This window comes from Mustela nigripes, chromosome 17 (genome assembly GCF_022355385.1).
Source record: "Mustela nigripes isolate SB6536 chromosome 17, MUSNIG.SB6536, whole genome shotgun sequence".
NCBI classification, from domain to species: domain Eukaryota; kingdom Metazoa; phylum Chordata; class Mammalia; order Carnivora; family Mustelidae; genus Mustela; species Mustela nigripes.
Window position 1 is genome coordinate 47,978,923 of NC_081573.1, and position 18,924 is coordinate 47,997,846.

At 45.8% G+C, this 18,924-nt stretch overlaps 1 protein-coding gene across 3 annotated transcripts in view; it reads right to left on the reverse strand.

The window, feature by feature from the left end:
* WDR59 (WD repeat domain 59) overlaps window positions 1–18,924 on the reverse strand; it is a 101,537-nt gene that overhangs the window by 48,614 nt on the left and 33,999 nt on the right. For all 3 annotated transcript variants that reach the window (XM_059383590.1, XM_059383589.1, XM_059383592.1), the window contains exons 7-14: window positions 17,726–17,814; window positions 14,710–14,826; window positions 10,521–10,598; window positions 8,486–8,642; window positions 5,177–5,256; window positions 3,673–3,805; window positions 3,414–3,538; window positions 1,252–1,416 (exon numbers count right to left, since the gene is read on the reverse strand). In XM_059383590.1, coding sequence (XP_059239573.1) covers window positions 1,252–1,416; window positions 3,414–3,538; window positions 3,673–3,805; window positions 5,177–5,256; window positions 8,486–8,642; window positions 10,521–10,598; window positions 14,710–14,826; window positions 17,726–17,814 — 944 coding nt within the window. The remainder of the gene's footprint in view (window positions 1–1,251; window positions 1,417–3,413; window positions 3,539–3,672; window positions 3,806–5,176; window positions 5,257–8,485; window positions 8,643–10,520; window positions 10,599–14,709; window positions 14,827–17,725; window positions 17,815–18,924) is intronic.

The window sequence follows — 18,924 nt, forward strand, 5'->3', positions numbered from 1 at the left end:
CTTCACTCATGATGCTGCTCAAACTGAAAAAGGTGTACCATGCCCAGCTCGTGGGGCATTTTTTTTTACGATTTTATTTATTTATTTGATAGACAGAGATCACAAGTAGGCAGAGGCAGGCAGAGAGAAGAGGGGGGAAGCAGGCTCCCTGCTGAGCAGGGAGCCCGATGTGGGGCTCGATCCCAGGACCCTGGGATCATGACCTGAGCCAAAGGCAAAGGCTTTAATCCACTGAGCCACCCAGGTGCCCCTTGTGGGGCATTTTTAATAGAGATTCTGCCTTATCAGCTCTGCAGGAAAAGCAACTTTCTGAGTCCACAGGAGCAAGGACCAGATGCCAGGCTATCCTACCACCATTCAGGCACTGCCATCCCTTTAGACACTTCACCTGGAGAGCTAGCCAGCCTCACCTGAGCAGGGCACCACCTTCTTCCATGAAATGAATTTTTTTTATTTTTTTTATTTTTTAATTTTAATGTTCTCAGAATTATTATTTTTTTTTAAAGATTTATTTATTTGTCAGAGAGAGAGAGAGCACAAGCAGGGGGAGTGGTAGGCAGAAGGAGAAGTGGTAGGAAAAGCAGGCTCCCCGCTGAGCAAGGAGCCCAATTTGGGGCTCAATCCCAGTACCCTGGGATTATGACCTAAACTGAAGGCAGACGCCTAACCGACTGAGCCACTCAGGCATCCTGGAACGGATTTAAAAGAAAAAAAAAAAAAAAAACCAGAGAAAAAAAGACCTAAGCTGAGATCAAGAGTTGGACACTTAACTGACTGAGCCACTCAGGCATCCCTTGTTTTCCAATTATAAAATACCTTTTAGCTTCAGAATACACCTAGCCTACTGTTCCCAGATAAATGAAAATGTACTGCAGGGTTCTTAACCTGGGATTCATGCAGAGTTTTAATGAGATCTATGAGCAGATTATATACAACGACAGAACTACAACTATTTACACGCAATATTTCTAAGATTATATAAGGCACCTGTACAAATTTCTCTGGGGAAGGGTTCATTGTTTTCATTTAATGTTTGAAGGGGCTCCACGATCCAAAAAGGTTAAGAACCACGGCCCTGATGTTTTCTATAGACAATAAAGTTAACAGAGAAGCACATCCGCACAGATGGACTTTCAAATCTCATCTACTGGAGCTTTCATTCAACTTGACCATGCAGCTTAAGATGCTGATGCCCATGAACAGACGTTTCCTCTTACGACACTACGGAGAACGTGTGAACAGAGAGCCCACCTTTAGCAGCTTCGCTTTCATCGTGGATGTGATGGTTGTAGGGTTGATAAACTGGAAGGAAGGGGCAGCGTTGTTGGGGTACTGTGCGGGGAATTTCACCAGCATCTTGACACGGTGGCTGCTGCAGTGCACAGACACCGTGCAGCTCCTGTCCGCCGCATCCATCTACAGGCAACAAAGGAGCAACAGCTTAGGAGAGGAACCATCGGGCATCTCCGGACACTAATACATTTAAACAAGCTGACTGCAAGCTCGAGGTTCCCGGGACCGGGGTGAAGGGAGACTTTCCAGAGACAAACCAATTTGGAAGACTGAGACAACTCGTGTTGAAGACAGATTTTTAATTTTGGCACTGATTTAATAAGTTCAAAGTATTGTGACTTAAAAAAGCTTCAGCCTGAAGCTGTGAGGTAGACTGAAACTTGTTATATTTATTTTGAGATGAGAAAAGAGAGCAGGAAGAAGTGAAATACCGGTCTGAGTTAAAAAAGTACTCCTGGGAAAATCCACGGAGACAGCGGATTAGTGGTGCCCAGGTGGGGGTGGGGTGGGCCCCCCCAGCAATGGGCCGTGAATGGGTATAGGACTTTTTAGGGATGATGAAATGATGAAAATGCTGTGGAATTAGTGGTGATAATGGCAGAGCTCTGTGACTATTCTATGAACCACCAAATTATACACTTTAGAAGGGCAAACTTCATAGTTACGTGAATTACATCTCAGTACTTTTTAAAAAAGCACTCCTGGAAAAGGAATCAAGACCTCCTTCTTAAACTAGAATCACTTGGCTATCCACACCAGTCTTACCTGTTCTCAACAGAGGGGTATGATCTGAATTGATACAGATAATCAATTAATCAAAGAATCCTTTCTCTCTCTTGATTGATACAGATAATCAATTAATCAAAGAATCCTTTCTCTCTCTTGATTTCTCGCACTGCCATCCGGAGAAGGCAGCTGGAGTAGAGCAAAGAAAGGCGCACACATGGGAAATCTGGAGACAGATTCAAATAGCTGCTGACTTCCTACAAGTCATGACATCTCTTAGTGTCAGCTTCTCCTCTGTGAAGTAGGGATAAAAGCATGTATTGCAGAGTTGTTTTAAAGGCCAAAAGAGGGGCCCCTGGGTGGTTCAACAGGTTAAGCATCCAATTCTTGACTGCAGCTCAGGTCATGAGCTCAGGGGTGTGAGATGGAGCCCCGTCATGGATTACATCCTGGGCATGGAGCCTGCTTGGGATTCTCTCTGTCCCTCTGCCGCACGCCCACCCCCAAAAAGGCCAAAGGAGATAATTATGCATACACACATATCCATACCTGTTAGTTGAATCTGGGCAAAAAAAGAACAAATCAAGCTTCAAAACTCAGACTCAGTTTTCTGAAGGAAAGCATTTCAGTATCTCCCCAAAAGGAAGAGAGTAAACGTTTTCATGTGTTAAATGAACAAAGAGGTTTGACGACCTTCTTACTATGAATCTAAGTCATTAAGGAAATGGCCAGCTTTAAGGGAGGGCAGTACAGCAGAGCACAAAGAACCTGGGGGCTGGGGGGTGGAGGGCTGGGGGTCAGGATATCTGGCTTTCAAACTCAGCTCTGCCACTAACTCTACCAGTAACCTTTGCCAAAGCACTAAGCCTTCCTGGCTCTAAGTTACTTGACACAAAGTGGTAAAACGAGGTGTTGGGAGCAGCTAGGAGGATTTCAACACACATGAGCATCAGCTTACTCCTCGGTTCATCTGACGAGAAAATACTACGGTGAGGCTATAATTTGCATTTGCAAAACATCTATTTCTCTAGAAAACCTAGGAAATAAAAAAGCCAGCAGAGGGGCACCTGGGTGGCTCAGTGGGTTAAAGCCTCTGCCTTCGGCTCAGGTCATGATCCCAGGGTCCTGGGATCGAGCCCCGCATCGGGCTCTCTGCTCATCAGGGAGCCTGCTTCTTCCTCTCTCTCTGCCTGCCTCTCCACCTACTTGTGATCTCTGCCTGTCAAATAAATAAATAAAAATCTTTAAAAAAAAAAAAAAAAAAAAGCCAGCAGAGAGGTTCACTTGTTGGAGCAGCAAAGCTCTCTGCTAGCCGAAATGAGAGCTGGAGGAGTCCCTTGGCCCACCAACGGCCACCCGCCAGCAGGGGAGCGAGGTGGTGAGCCAGTGAGCACCTCCACATTGACGTTCCGGATCTGCACGTTGATCAGGGAGAACTCCTGCTGCAGAGTCTGCGGGAGCCCCGGCTGCTCCGATTTCTTCTCTTCCAGGATACTGCTCGGGGGGTCTTCCTTTAAGACTGGCAAGGGAGAGAGGTTCTTCAGTTTTTGGCAAACACTTTTGAAAACGGGTCCGAGGGCCGTTCTAGGTATGTGCTGAAACTCTGAGATGCACAGGGGGTACGTCACCTGAAACACCCATCTGGCCAATTACCTTCCTCCTCCCCGTGGCTCAGGTTGTGCTGGTGATCTGTATCTTGAACGTGCAGGGTCTTCTCTGGTTCCGGCAGAAGAGAAATGCTCTCAATGAACTCATCGACACCATCTAGTATGTCATTTGCACAAAGCTGCAACAAAGGGTAGAAGATCTAGGTCCACAGAAATCAATGGAAACGATCTCCATGTCTGGTTAGGGTTCTGACTTAAAAATGGGAAGCACAAAGGCTAAAGGTGTCAGCCAAAAACTGATCAAAATAGGCTTTACCCATTACCAAATCTCCCTTGTTAAATACACAGGAGATGAGAGTTTCAGCTACCCTGGAAATTTTTCTTCCTGTTCCGAGTTTATGCAAGCCTCAGAAAACATTATTTTAAATTCCAAGCCTTTATTGAGTTGTTCGGCTAACCCAAGACCAAAAATGAACAAATGGTACTTTCTAGAAAAAATATATTTGAAAGGCAGTAAGGTGAGGATATTGGACCCAAACACTCAAGAGTGACTTTGTACTGAGCAGTGCTGCAGATTTTATTTTTAAGATTGAAGGACTGATGGATCGGCTGATTTTTAAGTAATTACTACAGCTAACGTGAGGCTCGAACTCACAATCCTGAAATCAAGAGCTGCATGTGTTCTGGGGTGCCTGGGTGGCTCAGTCGGTTGGGTGTCTGACTCTTGGTTTTAGCTCAGGTCATGATCTCGGGATCATGGGATCGAGGCCCACATCAGGCTCCACACTCAGCCAGGAGTTGGCGTGTCCCTCTCCTTCCCCCTCTGCTCTTCCCCAGACAGGTGATCTCTCTAATTAATTAATTAATTAATTTTTAAAAATCTTAAAAAAAACAAAAAACAAAAACAAAGAGAGAGAGAGTTGCATGTTCTCGTTCCCAGGTTTTGGCACCAAAAAAAGGAGCTGCCTCTTCTACCAACTGAGCCAGCCAGGCACCCCCATGCGGGAGGCCACATGAGGACGCACAGTTCCTGCCTGTAAGGCACGTCGCCACGGAATGGAAAAACCGTGTTGAGGCACAGCACAGCCAGGGCCACGGCAGTTCACACCAGGTACCAACCACTGTGCTTCACGTAAGAAACAGGTATCATTTAATAGGGGCAAAAATTGAAAAGGGCTTCACAGGACAGGTGCTGCGGGTGGACGTTAAGGGCTCTGAACACTGCAGGTGAGGTCAGACGTCCCAGTTCAGTTAGAAGAAGAGAAAGAAATGAAGCCCACAGGCCGTCTGCTCGGTAGGCTGCCCACACTCTCATGCCGGGACCAGAGAAAAGGCGGTCAGAGGCTCTTGATGCTTAAAAGTGCCCAACGCTGGAGTTGGCTCTTGAAGCCCTGAAAGCCTCAGTGTGGCCTCCATACACCACTCGGCCAACAGCAAGTGTTAGTGAATGTCTCTCACACGTCCTCTGACTCCAAGGACTCAGGCCTGTACTTTCTGTAAGTTGTAAGCACACCCAGGCGCGCTCCTCCATAACAGCGCGGAGTACGTACCCTCTGCATCTGGGAATCCACCCGCCACATCCTCAAGGTCTGATCCCGTGACCACGTAACCAGCTGGTAGTCCTTGGACCCTAGAAATCACCAAGTAAGAATCCTGCAATTTTTTTTTTTTTAATTCGACATCACTTTTGCTACAGGTTCCGATGGGGTGAGACTCCTTCACCCACCCAGTCAACAAAGACTTGCTGACCCTCTTCTACATGCCGGGCACTGCTCCAAGTGCTAGAACAAGCAGGACTGTTCCAGTGTCTGTCTTTACAGATCTCACAATCCAGCGGTGGCAAGAGAAGAATGGATAAATACATAATAAAATGTGTGGTAGGGACAGTGTTATTAAAAAAAAAAAAGAAGAAGAAGAAGAAGAAACAACAACCAGGATAAGAGAACTGATGGCGAAGCTATTTTTAGACAGGCCTCCCTGAGGAAGTCACATTTGAGCAGAAACTTAAATGAAGTGAAATGATATCTGGCAGCCCAGCAGGTGAAGAGGGACGCTGGGATTTAACGTCACATTGAACTTTCGCCTCCACAAATGTTCCTCCTTTTATACGCTCCAGAGGAGCTGAGCGTGAATATGATTTTTTGTGAAATGAATTGCTTTAAATGCATAATGGAATCTTACCACTGAAAAGAATTCTTTGGTAAAGAGAAGCACCTCTTTATGAAATGGATAATCGATCTTGAGTGTTCTTAACTGACTGAGTTATATTTTCACATGTCACATCTGGTCAGAGGGAAATTATTCCAAAATCGTTTAGGGAGCTTCATGAAAAGATCGGGGCACTTCGGAGTAATTAGGTCATATCTAGAATCTCCTTTATGGCCATCCTTAGAGAGCAAAGAATTTAGAAGAGTTTAGAATTGAATTTCATCCAATTCCTTCATTTTACAGGTGGGAAAATGGAGGTCACAGAGAACATGACGGGTCCGAGCTAAAAGGGGAGGTAAGCGACAGAAGTTCCTTCTCTGTGTCACTGCCCTCAATCGGGCTTCACTCCCTCAGCGTGTTACCGTATCCTTGTGTGTGCCTAACAGGACACAAGTCTTCTGAACAGCTGCCTGCCAGGAGTCCCCCGGCCGTGCAGACTCAGGTTTACATCAGCAATCGTCTGCCTCCACATCTGGCTCCTTTTCGTGTCCCTGACTGTGGAGAAAAGTTATTCCTAATTCCGTTCTAATCCCGACCCCTCTACCAGTGCCTCCACCCCCATTCCCTCTCACCCTCACAAGGCCCTAGCTTTCCCACATACCCACTCTCTTGCATCCTCTCCTCACCCTCAGAGGGAGAAGGCAGAGGCTCTAAGATCAATTCAGTCTGCTTCTTGCCTATGAAGGGAACTTCAATCACAAAACCAGTTCCTGCTGCCTCTGTCCACGCTGCCTTACAATTTGGCCTCTATCTTCAGTCTGCTTCTGGAACTCGTCTCCTAATGATCGCATCGCTTCCTAGTTGTACAATTGAGGGCTTTTCTCTTATTCTACAAGGTGATTCTTCAGCAACATCTGAAACAGTGACTGGCGCTTCCTTCGTGGAGCACCCTTGCCCCTTGGCCAGGACACCCCGCTTCTCCTGATAGCTCTCTAGGAGCTCCTGCACCACAGTGAAAACCCAAGTCAAAGCTTGAGATAACCCAGTAAAAACTAAGACATGGCAGTAAAATAAAACGAAGTGGCAACGGTTGAAAAAGAAGTAAAATACAAGAAACGTGTGGGGGGATTACATTTACGAAAGGTCCAACAAGTGAGCTGAAGCCATTTCAGGGGCTGCGTAAACGGGTGGTAAACAATAAAAATAAGAACAGCAATCACTCTCATAAATAGAAGGACAGTGTTTCCTTCCCGGGAAGGGACAGGACTGTGGTCCGAGGCTTGAGCAATGTTCGCTTTCTAGACCATGTTGGTAGTTACACAGCTTTTCTCTTCCAAATTTGTAAGACTGTACAGGTTTTATGCAACTTTCTAGACAGATGATATACTTTGCAAGAAAAAGGAGTTTGAAGAAATACCTGTAACTTGCACTCAGAATCTCACTACTGACTAGATAGTCTCAATTTACACAATTCACCTTGCCAGCTTACAGATGATAGATAACTGAAAGCGGGTTGCTAGAAACTTTTCGTTTCAAGCCAAAACTACAGGCCAACCTCTCCCTGCCAGACCACAAGAAACGACATCATCTGTTTACTACGGCAAAAAGCAAGAGACGAAGATGAAAGCCAAAGTTATGCATGCAAATTGATGGGATTAAGACCAAGCAGCCTCATGTTTCTAGAAGCAGGGATATTCGGGAAATAAAGATAAGAAAATTAAGAGGATGACCAAAAGAGTCTCTTCAAAAACTATCCTGGAAGAGAGGCTCATGAAGGTCAAGAAGCCGGGATAAGCTGAGCGCTCTAATCCCAGGTCTACCCAAGACCCTTCCTGGGACTCTGGAGAGGTCACATCACTCCACTGCCTGGTTTTCCTTCTTTAATACAGAAAGACCAAGAAATATGCTTCTGTTCCCTAAAACCTTTAGATATCGTGACAATAAGATCTCAGGAGAAGAGAAGCTGCTACTAAGTTTGCATGAATTGGTGGAGAAGTGAAGGCCAAGGGCTTCTGACTCCATTACACTTGACCTTGCACTGGTCAGGGCTGGCTAGACGAAGCTGCAATAACGAACAATGCCCAAATCTCAGGGGCTTAAAGCAAGGACACCTTGCTCACGGATGCAGCTCCAGCTGGAGTTCTGCCAGCTGTGGTGGCCGCAGCAAAGACAGCGTGTAATTGTACAATGGCTGCTAATGCTTCAACCCAGAAGAGATCGCATCCCTCTCTTTATGTCTCATGATCAAAGCAAGCCATGTGGCCAAACCCATCTTCAAGGAGATGCAAGATAAAACACCACTATGTGTTGTGAAGGGAACTAGGAACACGTGGTAGGCGGGGTCCTGATGGCGACCTCAGGTCTCCTTCCTCCCCAGAGTGGCAAGGAGCGAACATCAGACTTCTGAGGACTGTGACCCCAGAGTTTTTCAGCCCTAGAGATGATCCAAAAGCAAGTCTATCCATCTCTTACAGATCTCTTCCGTGCAGGTGAGAGACGGCACTGAACCTACAAGAAGCGGCACTAGCTTGGGACAGAAGCCACAGGCACACCCCTTTTCTCATCTACAGTGAATGGTGGCAGTCCCCCTGACTCTCCCATTCCTCAAGCCCAGTGCTGAGGGGTCTACGTCCTCCACACTGGACCACACAGCCAATCCCACTGGAGCTGCTGTAGAACAGGGCTCAGAAGGAAATCAGGCCCCCACTCACCCTCCTTCTGCTTCCTCCACTGGAACTCCAGCACCACGTCATCGTGCCCCACAAAGGTATGGACGGGGGTGTTCAAGTCAAAGACGTTCCACAAAAGAAGGCTGTTTTCCCTCCGAAGCTGGGGGACCATCACAGTCACCAATCCATTGCTGAAAGGCTATGGCAGGAAAGGGAAAAGCAGGGAATTATTCCAGGGAGAGTCAGCTGAATCTTGAATTACCAAGGCTGGAATGCTTTCCTAACTAACATAAATGAGATGACGGAGGGCCCCAACCCATCTGGGGAAACGTTTTCCAAATACCGTAAGTTAACCATCCTTCCACTTTTCTTTTGCATTTATTCTACTTTTTCCTGTGCATGGAAGGGACCGCAGCGAGTAAAAAAATAAAGCTAAGCCAAATACTTGGAGAACTTGAAATTCTAAAATAAGCAAACGGCTCTGACTGCTGCACACCAGAACACACTGTTTCACATCCAGAGCGAGTATGCAAGACACGCTGGGGAAAACCCCAGAGCAGCGGGCAGGATTCTTGCCATGTGGAAACGCACCAGCAGTACGACAGCCACACGAAGCATCACCTTCCCACGCCCCGCCCCCCAAACCACAGCTATTCAGAGGGAAACACTCCAATCTCAGGACTGGCATGCTTTACCTATCGACACCTCATCAGCTAAGTAGCAAAGGGGCCCACTGGGTAAATAATCAGACTCTGTTCTTGAAGGAATAAACTACGGTCACCTAAAAGCACATTTATCTTCACTTTCCCTCCTGGCAGTACTCCTGGACTTCTCTGTTTATTTTTTAAAGTAAACATATTAATCCAGAGAACTATTTCAATTCATAAGAACAATGTCTGGTTTCTTGACAAGCACTCCCAGATGCAAAAGCCACTTAATACCTAAATTATCTTCTATGTTCCACAGCGCGTCGGAGTGACAGCCTAACACATAAAGGCAGCTTTATTCATCTCTGTGCGCTCCCTTTCAAGTTGACAATGAAGAAAATATATTATCTCTGATCAGAAGCTATCAATGTGGCAATGGAAAAACTGCTGAAAGACTAATAGCTTTATTCTGCAGCATTTTATGGTTTATAAAGCATTTTCACATACCATTTCTCAAAAGGAAAGGCATATTGTACATGTGCTAAATGCCACTGAATTGCATACTTTAAAATGGTAAATTTTATCACAATAATAAAAAGCTAGGCCTGGTAAAAATGATTATTCAGATGCTACAGAAAAGGAAACTATCGCTCAAAAGCATCCAGCAGCTTGCCCAAGGCCACACAAAGATTAAATGGCTCATTGCAAATACAGAAACAATCTAAGTGATCTAAGTGTCCATCAATGGATGAATAAAGGGGCGCCTGGGTGGCTCAGTCACTTCCAGTTCGAAGATGAGCAAGTTCAGGGGATCGAATACACAGCCTGGGGATGACTGTTAATAACACTCTATTATATTCTTGGAAGTTGCTAAGAGAGTATATGATAAATGTTCTCAATACAAAAAAGAAATGGCAATTATGTGATGTGACAGAGGTATTAGCCAACCCTCGGGTACTAACAGTCTTGCAATATCAAATCCATGGGGGTATACCTTGAACTTATGCAATGCTACAGGTCAATTACATCTCAATAAATGTTGGGAAAAAATTAAAAGGCACCAATGGGCCCAAAACTCAGGTCTTCTGAATCTAAGCCAGATTTCTTTCTACCATGGTCCACTGACTGCAAGCCCCAAACCCTGTGGCCCCGTCTTCCCCGCTTTCCCTGACAGTAGTGACGACCTTCACGTGGCCTGGGCTCCCAGGCTATGGTCAGCAACTCTTGCACAGGTTCTTCCCCAACATTTCAAGGACAAGTTTTTAAATACATACCAGCTTTTATGCCGCCATTACTGCCTTTGTCCCACCCCCCAGCCAAGACAGAAAGAGAAACTGCCTCACAAAGAAAATAAGAGAAAAGGGTCCTTGACCCCCATGTCTAGACACTAAGGGGAAGCTCCCCAGCAGGATGTGGGGTGTCCCACTCACAGTGTATCTGGCCTTCCAGACAGGCACCTGGCAAGGGAGAATACTGAGGTATTTCCGAGGCTGGCGGTAATCCCAGAACTAGAAGAAAGAAAACAGGGTAATTTGTTAAACAAATGCCATTAAAAAACCCAACAACTGGGGTGCCTGGGTGGCTCAGTGGGTTAAGCCTCTGCCTTCGGCTCAGGTCGTGATCCCAGGGTCCTGGGATCGAGCCCCATATCGGGCTCTCTGCTCAGCAGAGAGCCTGCTTCCCCATCTCTCTCTCTGCCTGCTTCTCTACCTATTTGTGACCTCTGTCTGTCAAATAAATAAATAAAAATCTTACAAAAAAAAACCAACCAACAATTGAAATAAGCACAGCCTGCAGACGCTCCACTCTCTGTCCTCGGTGTGTTCCCAGCAGCACTGCCAGCCAAGAGAGCAGGGCAGACACACAAACCTTTCCCATATATCAACATTACAGGAGAATTTCCCAACATCACCAGGACCAGCCCTCGGGGCCGATCATCAGCTTACGTCTGCCTATTAAACAGGCCTAGAGGTGAAAGGTCAGAGTGACAAGCTTTCCCCTATGTCACTTTTATACCATGCAGGGCAAAGTAAGAACTAATGACAGGCAATATGCTAACTACTTACTGCATTCCAGACCAAGCTGAGAGCTTTAGGTTTTGTTATCCCATTTAATCTTTGCAACAACCAAATTAAGGGTGTCATTCAGTTCTTTCTCAAGTGTAGAAGCTAAATGATGAAACAATCCAGCTTGCCCAAGGTCCCACAGGGAAGAGGTGGCTGTTTGGACACCAACGCACTCACATACACTATCACCCACTCCGCCACTGACCATGCAGAACTCGAGACTGCGAAATGCACAGAGGTGAGCCAGACACACTCCACCTTAGGGATGCCTGCGCTTTCAATGAAGGGACACAACTATACTTGGAGCCTGAGCCTCGGTTGTGAAGCAGGAAACCGTAGAGGCAGGAGAACCAAGACTGCAACTCTGCGCTATTCCAGTATTAAGAAATTATTATCAAAAATAGATGACAGTTTGGCAGCTTCTTAAAAAGTTAAACACGCATATGCCATTGACCCATTGACCCATAGGCCATTGATCCCAACTCCTAACTATTTGTCCTGGAAAAGTGAAAAGTTCCATTCGCAGGAAAATCTATCTGTGAATGTTTACAGCAGCTCTATTCACAATCATCAAAAACTGCTGACAGCCCAGTCAATGTTCTTCAATGGGGCAACAGATGATCAACGTAGTATGTCCATACAGTGGATTACCACTCGCCAACTAAAAGTATATGATCTATCGATTCTTAAAGTACCTTGGATGAATCTTGAAGGTGATATCCTGAATGGAAGAAACCAACCCAAATAGTACATACTGAATCATTCCATTTAAATGATCTTCTCAAAACGACAAAACTACAGTGATGGGATTGCCTGGGTGGCTCAGTGGGTTAAGCCTCTGCCTTCAGCTCAGGTCATGATCTCAGGGTCCTGGGATCGAGCCCCGCACTGGGCTCTCTGCTCAGCGGGGAGCCTGCTTCCCCCTCTCTCTCTGCCTGCTGCTCTGCCTACTTGTGATCTCTCTCTGTCAAATAAATAAATAAAATCTTTAAAAAAAAAAAAAAAGGACGTTTCCAGATTTAAATATGCTCGACTAGTGAGCATTATAACATATAATAACAACATATAATGATGGACAAGTTAGAGGACCCTGGGGATTGAACCGAGTCCTCACTCATTTCATAACCTGATCTTACTCTCAAAAGAACCACTGTCAGTCTTACGAAATGATGATATGCTGCATGTGAATGGCTTCAGTCTATTTCATCTGACAGACTGGTTAGTAAAAGTACCAGAGCAGCCATGCCGTCCTCTCGCCCATAGGTGATTTCTGCTTTTTTCTTACTTGCCAGGAGGCCCTTGCTACAAGTTACAGATCAGAAAGGAAGGCTTCTGAAGAAATATCAGAAGAGCCTCAGGCAAGAAAGAACCAGGTTTCTCAACAGCCTTGAGGGTACAGGACTCTCAGTAAGGCTGACCTTGTTGACCCAGAGGCAGACACACATCTGTCAGGATGGACCAAGGATCTGTGTCTGGATTTCCAGGGCTGCTCCTCTAGAAGAAGGGAATATCGCAAATTTGACAGCTTAGCCCAGGATCGGGACAAAAACAATCATTAAACTGGTATGAAGTCATCTCATTGTGGTTAATGTTCTATTTTTAACAGCCAGATAAGAAAAATCCTTTTCTTTCTTCTCGATCTAGCTCTAACCCTCAATTCAACAGTTTCACAGTTTAACAATTTATAAACTCAGGTGAAACATTCAGTGGTATCTTGTTCTGGTGTACCCCTTCAATTCAGAAAACAAAAATATAATAAAAATGTGTTACTACAGGGGCGCTTGGGTGGCTCAGTGGGTTAAAGCTTCTGCCTTCAGCTCAGGTCATGATCCCAGGGTCCTGGGATCAAGCCCCACATCAGGCTTTCTGCTCAGCAGGGAGCCTGCTTCCTCCTCTCTCTCTCTCTGCCTGCCTCTCTGCCTACTTGTTTGACAGATAGAGATATCTGTCTCATATCTAGACTTATTTGACAGATAGAGATATCTTTCAAATAAATAAATAAAATCTTAAAAAAAAGATTATGTAGGAAAAAATGACATATTGATACTAACATACAAATTACTAATAAATATGGTTGAATATTATGCAAGTAGCTCTGATACGGCTTCAATCACAATTATGCTATTTATATACATTCAACAGAAACGCCTCCCTTCCACCAGGATATAGTGAAATAAATTAAATATGTCAAAAGTCTCATTTAATTCCTAAGCTCTGCCTACAAGTAAGGAACAAGGACTGAGTCTCACATGTGGAAACTGACCTGTTGCCTGCTTCAATACCCACGGAATCCAGCCTACAGGTAGTAAAGATGTCGCTGAACAGGACAAACTTGAGGAAAGAGGAGGAGGGAAATTGGATGGTTTCTGGGTTCTGAACTTGGGTGACAAGGTGCCAAAAATCCAAGCCCCAAATAAACAAACAAAAAAAACCCATTCCAGCACATAAAAGTAAATGACAACCCTAAGGGATTTTCAAACCTCAAGACAGAAGTTAACTTTTCAGGCCTCGGTGTTATGGTTCTAGTTTTGCTCACCATACCATAAAATGACATTGTCTGTGTGCCCATGTAAACAAATCATTATGTTAATGATGCTGAATCAGAAAATTGCTAAGCCAACTAGTGTGGTCAAATCTCTGTCCTTCCAGACAGAGACCTGACCACAAGGAGGGCCTGTGGAATGAGGCTGGCCCTGTGCCCTGCATCCTTCTAAACACATCAGTCGAGATAGGAAAAACAAACAAGAAATGCTGCACTCTGAGATAAACCAAAAATAATAGGGTTACAGAAACACATAAAAACCCTAGAGCATTTCCTGTAAGTGAGAGAGACTCTCTGTCAACTCTGTCCCTGACTTTTTTTTTAAGATTTTTATTTCTTTATTTGACAGAGAGAGATCACAAGTAGGCAGAAAGGCAGGCAGAGAGGGGGAAGCAGGCTCCCAGCTGAGTGGAGAGTCCAGATGTGGGGCTCAATCCCAGGACCCTGACATCATGACCTGAGCTGAAGGCAGAGGCTTAACCCACTGAGCCAGGTGCCCCTGTCCCTGACTTTTGCAGTGCTGCTGGCTGAAGATGTCCTAACTTTTGTGGATGGGATAATCATATTCGAAGAGTGCTGGTTTTTCATCCCAGGGAGACTAGTCAGAAACTTGGTAACCTTAACAAATTTGTTAACCTTAACCTTATCAGCTTTTCTCCTTTATGATGTATCTGGTTTGGTTTAGTGTGGTGGTGGTGGGGTTTTTTTTCCCCTGAAATCTGATTTCCTGGCAACTTCTTGGCAAATAAACTTCTCCTTTCTAAGTGGTTTAGTCTCCGACTTCCTTTCACAAAGGGAAAGAAGAAAACGTTCCAAGCAGATCCCAGGAACCCTATCAGAGATATGCTACTCTCCGTTCCTACTGGCCCACACGACCAGGCTTACCCGCCCAGAACCCCTACAGCACACACACACTGTGCTTGGTGTAGCTTTCCTTCCAAACCAGGTGCTGCTTCAAAATCTAATGCTTCCTGCACGCAGCACCCCTAGCTGTCCCCAAGGGTCACTCACCTTGACAGAGTTGTCCTGACTGGAGGTAGCAAGAATGTGCTCAATGTCTGGGTGCCAGTCCAGGCCATGGATCTTGGAGAGGTGTGCTGCGAGATACTCCACTGCCGTGCTGGGTTTCTACGACAGGATGGGCACAGAGTGTTGTCAATTTATAAAGAGCTCCCTGAGTGTCTACCATAAAATGGTCTGCTGGGGGCTGGGTGGGGACACAGAAACACTACCCGATACTGTCTCTATCCTTAAGAAACTCCACTTTATTTTGTTTAAAACAAACAAAACAGAAAAAGCCTTCTCCAACCCTCCTTCATACATGCTCTGTATTCAGGCCTGTGAACCTCATTTCTTTCCGCTCCAGCCCCAGTCACGGCTTTCATGAAGGATACCAGGTAGTGGGAGCTCTTTCGCTGACTGGTGGAGTCTGCAATCACCGCTCCCTTCCTCGCTATCACCCAAGGAGAGGGGCTGTGATGTCCAGACAGACTCAACCTCGCGACCGGAGGGAAAACCACCAATCTTAAAGTAATCGTGCACCAAGACCCCTCAGAGAGAATGAACACACATCACAGAAGATAACTCTTCATGATTAATAAGCTTATATAAAATAAGCAAACTCAGGAGGAAACCTCAGAAATACATGTTAAAGTCAGATTTTATTAAACTATCAAATTAGAAGATACTTGTAAATAATACTCGACGCTGGCAAGGCTCCCTTTGTCACTGCTGGTGTTTATACAAAATAGTACAACCTTTCGGCAAAAACCTTTGACAATTTTTACCAAGCAACTTAAGATTTTCCTTTCCTAGGAGAATATTCCAATTTCACAAAAAGCTTTAGATAACTAAAGATGTTCATCTTGGTGATACTGGGAATACCAGAAAGCTAGAAGCAACACAAACAGTACATGAGGAATAATTAAATTTTAGATCAACTACGGTACAGCTATCCAACATAGTATGGAAGAGAGACTAAATGTTAGACACAGGGATTATAGGACAGGGAAAATGCTATTAAATGGAAAAAGTAAGTATGACCATGTATGTAACAGGATAAACCATGTTTTTTAAAAAGCACAAAAAAACACACCAAAATGCTAGCATTTGTTTTTGGGGAATGGGCCTATGAATGTTTTTTATTTTCTCTTCTACAGTTTCTACAAAGAGCATGTATTACTTCTATAATCAGTGCTAGTCTGTGAGGTTAAGAGCAGTCTTCAGAGCCAGCCTCCCTGAGTTCAAATCCCAACAACAAACAGGCCTCAGTTTACTCATCTATAGAATGGGGATAAAGACAGTACTTACTTTAAAGGCTAGTTATAAAGCAAGTTCTTAGGACAATGCCTGTGCATAAAAAACATGCAGTAAATGTTACGACTATTCGTCTTTGGGGTTTTTGAATGAAATCCAACATTGCCACCGATACTGCACTTTTTTAAGCCTCTGACGCCTGGTGCCAAGAGTGCTACTTCGATACTGGGAAGTGCCAGAGAAGTAAAAATATGACCTACGAGTTTTACAACCCATCTGAGCAAAAGTCCCAAGTATTAATTATGGGTGGCAGGGGGAGTTAAAATCCTTTAAACAAAACAGATAAAACTGCTGAGGGAAGTCAGGATTCTCAGTAGATCGACAGGAACAGTCTGGCCGTCTCTTTCTGGAAGATCAGGAACACTACTAGTTTCTCAACACTAGTTCAGAAGACAAATACTGACAGGGATTCCAAGGGCAAACTACCAAATGGTTCATATTGCGGATGGCCTGAAAACAGTCTAAAGCAAGTCTGTACGCACTGCAAACCAACCAAATGTTTTATTTAAACCATTTACATATTTAAACACTATACTAGTGATGAAAGGAACAAAACCAATCAACACTTTAGGGAATCAAGAGAGGGGAGAATGGCTAATACGAGACCGCACTAAGGGACAGGGACAAAAACTAACACACAGAAGACGTACCCAACCAACCCTTATGTACAAAATCACCTTCTCACCCAGGAGCCATGGAAGGCAGAGGGCTTCGGCCAGCACAAGCTTCCCTACCAAGCTGTAGCACCCACTTCACCCGACCCCCCATCTGCTTCATTTCCTTCTCCTCTGCCCAACCGTCTGACCAACTCCCTGCCACAAGGGAAAGGACAGGGCTGCCAGAAGCCATGCTGGGATGAGACCGCATCCCGGCTGACAGTTTCGGGAAACTACAAGTGGCTGCTTCCCACAGGAGCTGAGAAGCTCTAGCCCCCACTGTCGGAAAGCAGGAAGTGGCATGACACCCACGTCTTACAAAGTCAACTGCCCCGTGCATTATGACCCCATCATCTGGGAGTCGGACACGGGGGAGCATTTTCCCGCATCTCTGTCCTCACTGATGCCAACAAACCAAACTCTCAATAGACTCTCCATGGCGGCAGCCACCCGGGAGCCTGTCCCTCTCCCGTGCCCATCAGTTACATGGGTTGTGCAGGGAGAATATATGCTCTGCGAGCTTCTGTGAGGCTAAGAGGACAGCTGGATGTCTAAGGAAGGATTTGAGCACCCTAAGTCCCTCGCCTTGGTGATTTCTACCAGAAACATCCAGGGTGGAATATGTCCTAGAACAACCAGTTTGCCCTCTGCAATATGGAGCAGGCTGACCTTCTAGAACAGTGTCTGGTCCCCGGGCTTGACCTCCTCAGTGACACACAATCAGTATCTTCATTTTGAAGATCAGGTAACCAAGGCTTGGAGAAGTGTAGTGGCTCAGCTGATAATGTAATTAGGAGGCAGCAAAATGGGGCTCTAACTTAGCAGGCCCAGTTCATTTTCTTAACCACTGATCCTAATACTCTCTATCTTCCTTCAACATGAGTTTTGATCAGGAAGCAAATGTCTTCCAGGACTATGATCTTAAAATGGCAATTTGCCACAGTCCACGGGGCACCCTGGCCTTTCTAGATGAGTCCTGCTACTCACAGCACCATCCTCACACCCCCAGGGAGGGACTAAGGACCAACTGGGGTGGGCGACAAGAGATTACTCACCCGCTTGTCCCATATCCGCACATCCCCGTCATGACTGGTGGCGAGGCAATTAGCATTTTTTTTATTCCATTTGACCTGTGAGGCACCGGCTGCAAAGGAAAATCAGGGGAAGAAAGCGGCTACCCTCAACCCCCCTGGCACCAGAGTAGCGAGCGCTTCCAAGGCGGCTGGATAATGAGGTCCCGCTGAAGGAGAACAGAACCCGTCAAGTGTCTGTGACTGCACCAGCCCCACATTAAAGAGAAAATGAAGCCAAAAAATTAATGAATTAACTCGTCGGAACAGAATCAGAGTCACCTAATTGAGGAAATAATCGCACTCAGGAAAAAACCCTACTGGTGACCTCCGCGCAGAATCAGCAGGGAAGCACGTTTTCTAATGAGCAGCAGCCCAACATTGCGCCATGGCGGGTGGGGGTGGGGGCAAATGACTACTCCTCACACGGTCTGGTCTGTCTCTTCCTCATCCCCATCACCGGGGCCAGCCCAGCTCTCCCACTCCGAAGAGCCTCAGCTCAATGCTGGCTCCCACCTTCTCCCTCCCTCCCTCACTCCCCTATTTTGGAGGGCAACCTTGGAGAAACAAAGGTTCCCGAAGCTCAGCTGAAGAATAAGGCCCGGAGTTGCTCAATTCTGCCCTCAGAAGGGTGTGTGCACCTGCCCCCTCCTGTGCTTCCCTTTCCATCAGCGGCTGCACATGACCCCCGGCCCTGGATTCAGTCAGAGAACGGGAATATCCCCCCACACTGTGAACTGAGTCCTTTCCCCACTCTACCAACACAAAGAGGTAACAACAGTAAGAAGGGAGCTATCTGAGAGGAGGCATTAGCGTAAGATGCCAGACGGGCTGAGACCTGTGAAAATCTAGGACGTATCAGCACTGGTAGTTGGCTCTGAAAAATAACCAAGTTCATTCAGTTACACCAGAACAACACAATGGCTCTCCTTCCCATCTCTTCTTGTCCTTGCTCAGGCCACAAGCATTTCCCCCTTTGGGTGGGGTGTTTATTACTGGGGACACTATGGTGCCCTGATCCAAGAAGAGTGGGAACAACACAACAAGGACTTAGAATCTAACAGGAAATGGAGTTAAGACCCAGAAGTTATCCTTGCTTGGCTTTGGCTTTTTGACACAACAAGGACTCAGAATCTAACAGGAAATGGAGTTAAGACCCAGAAGTTATCCTTGCTTGGCTTTGG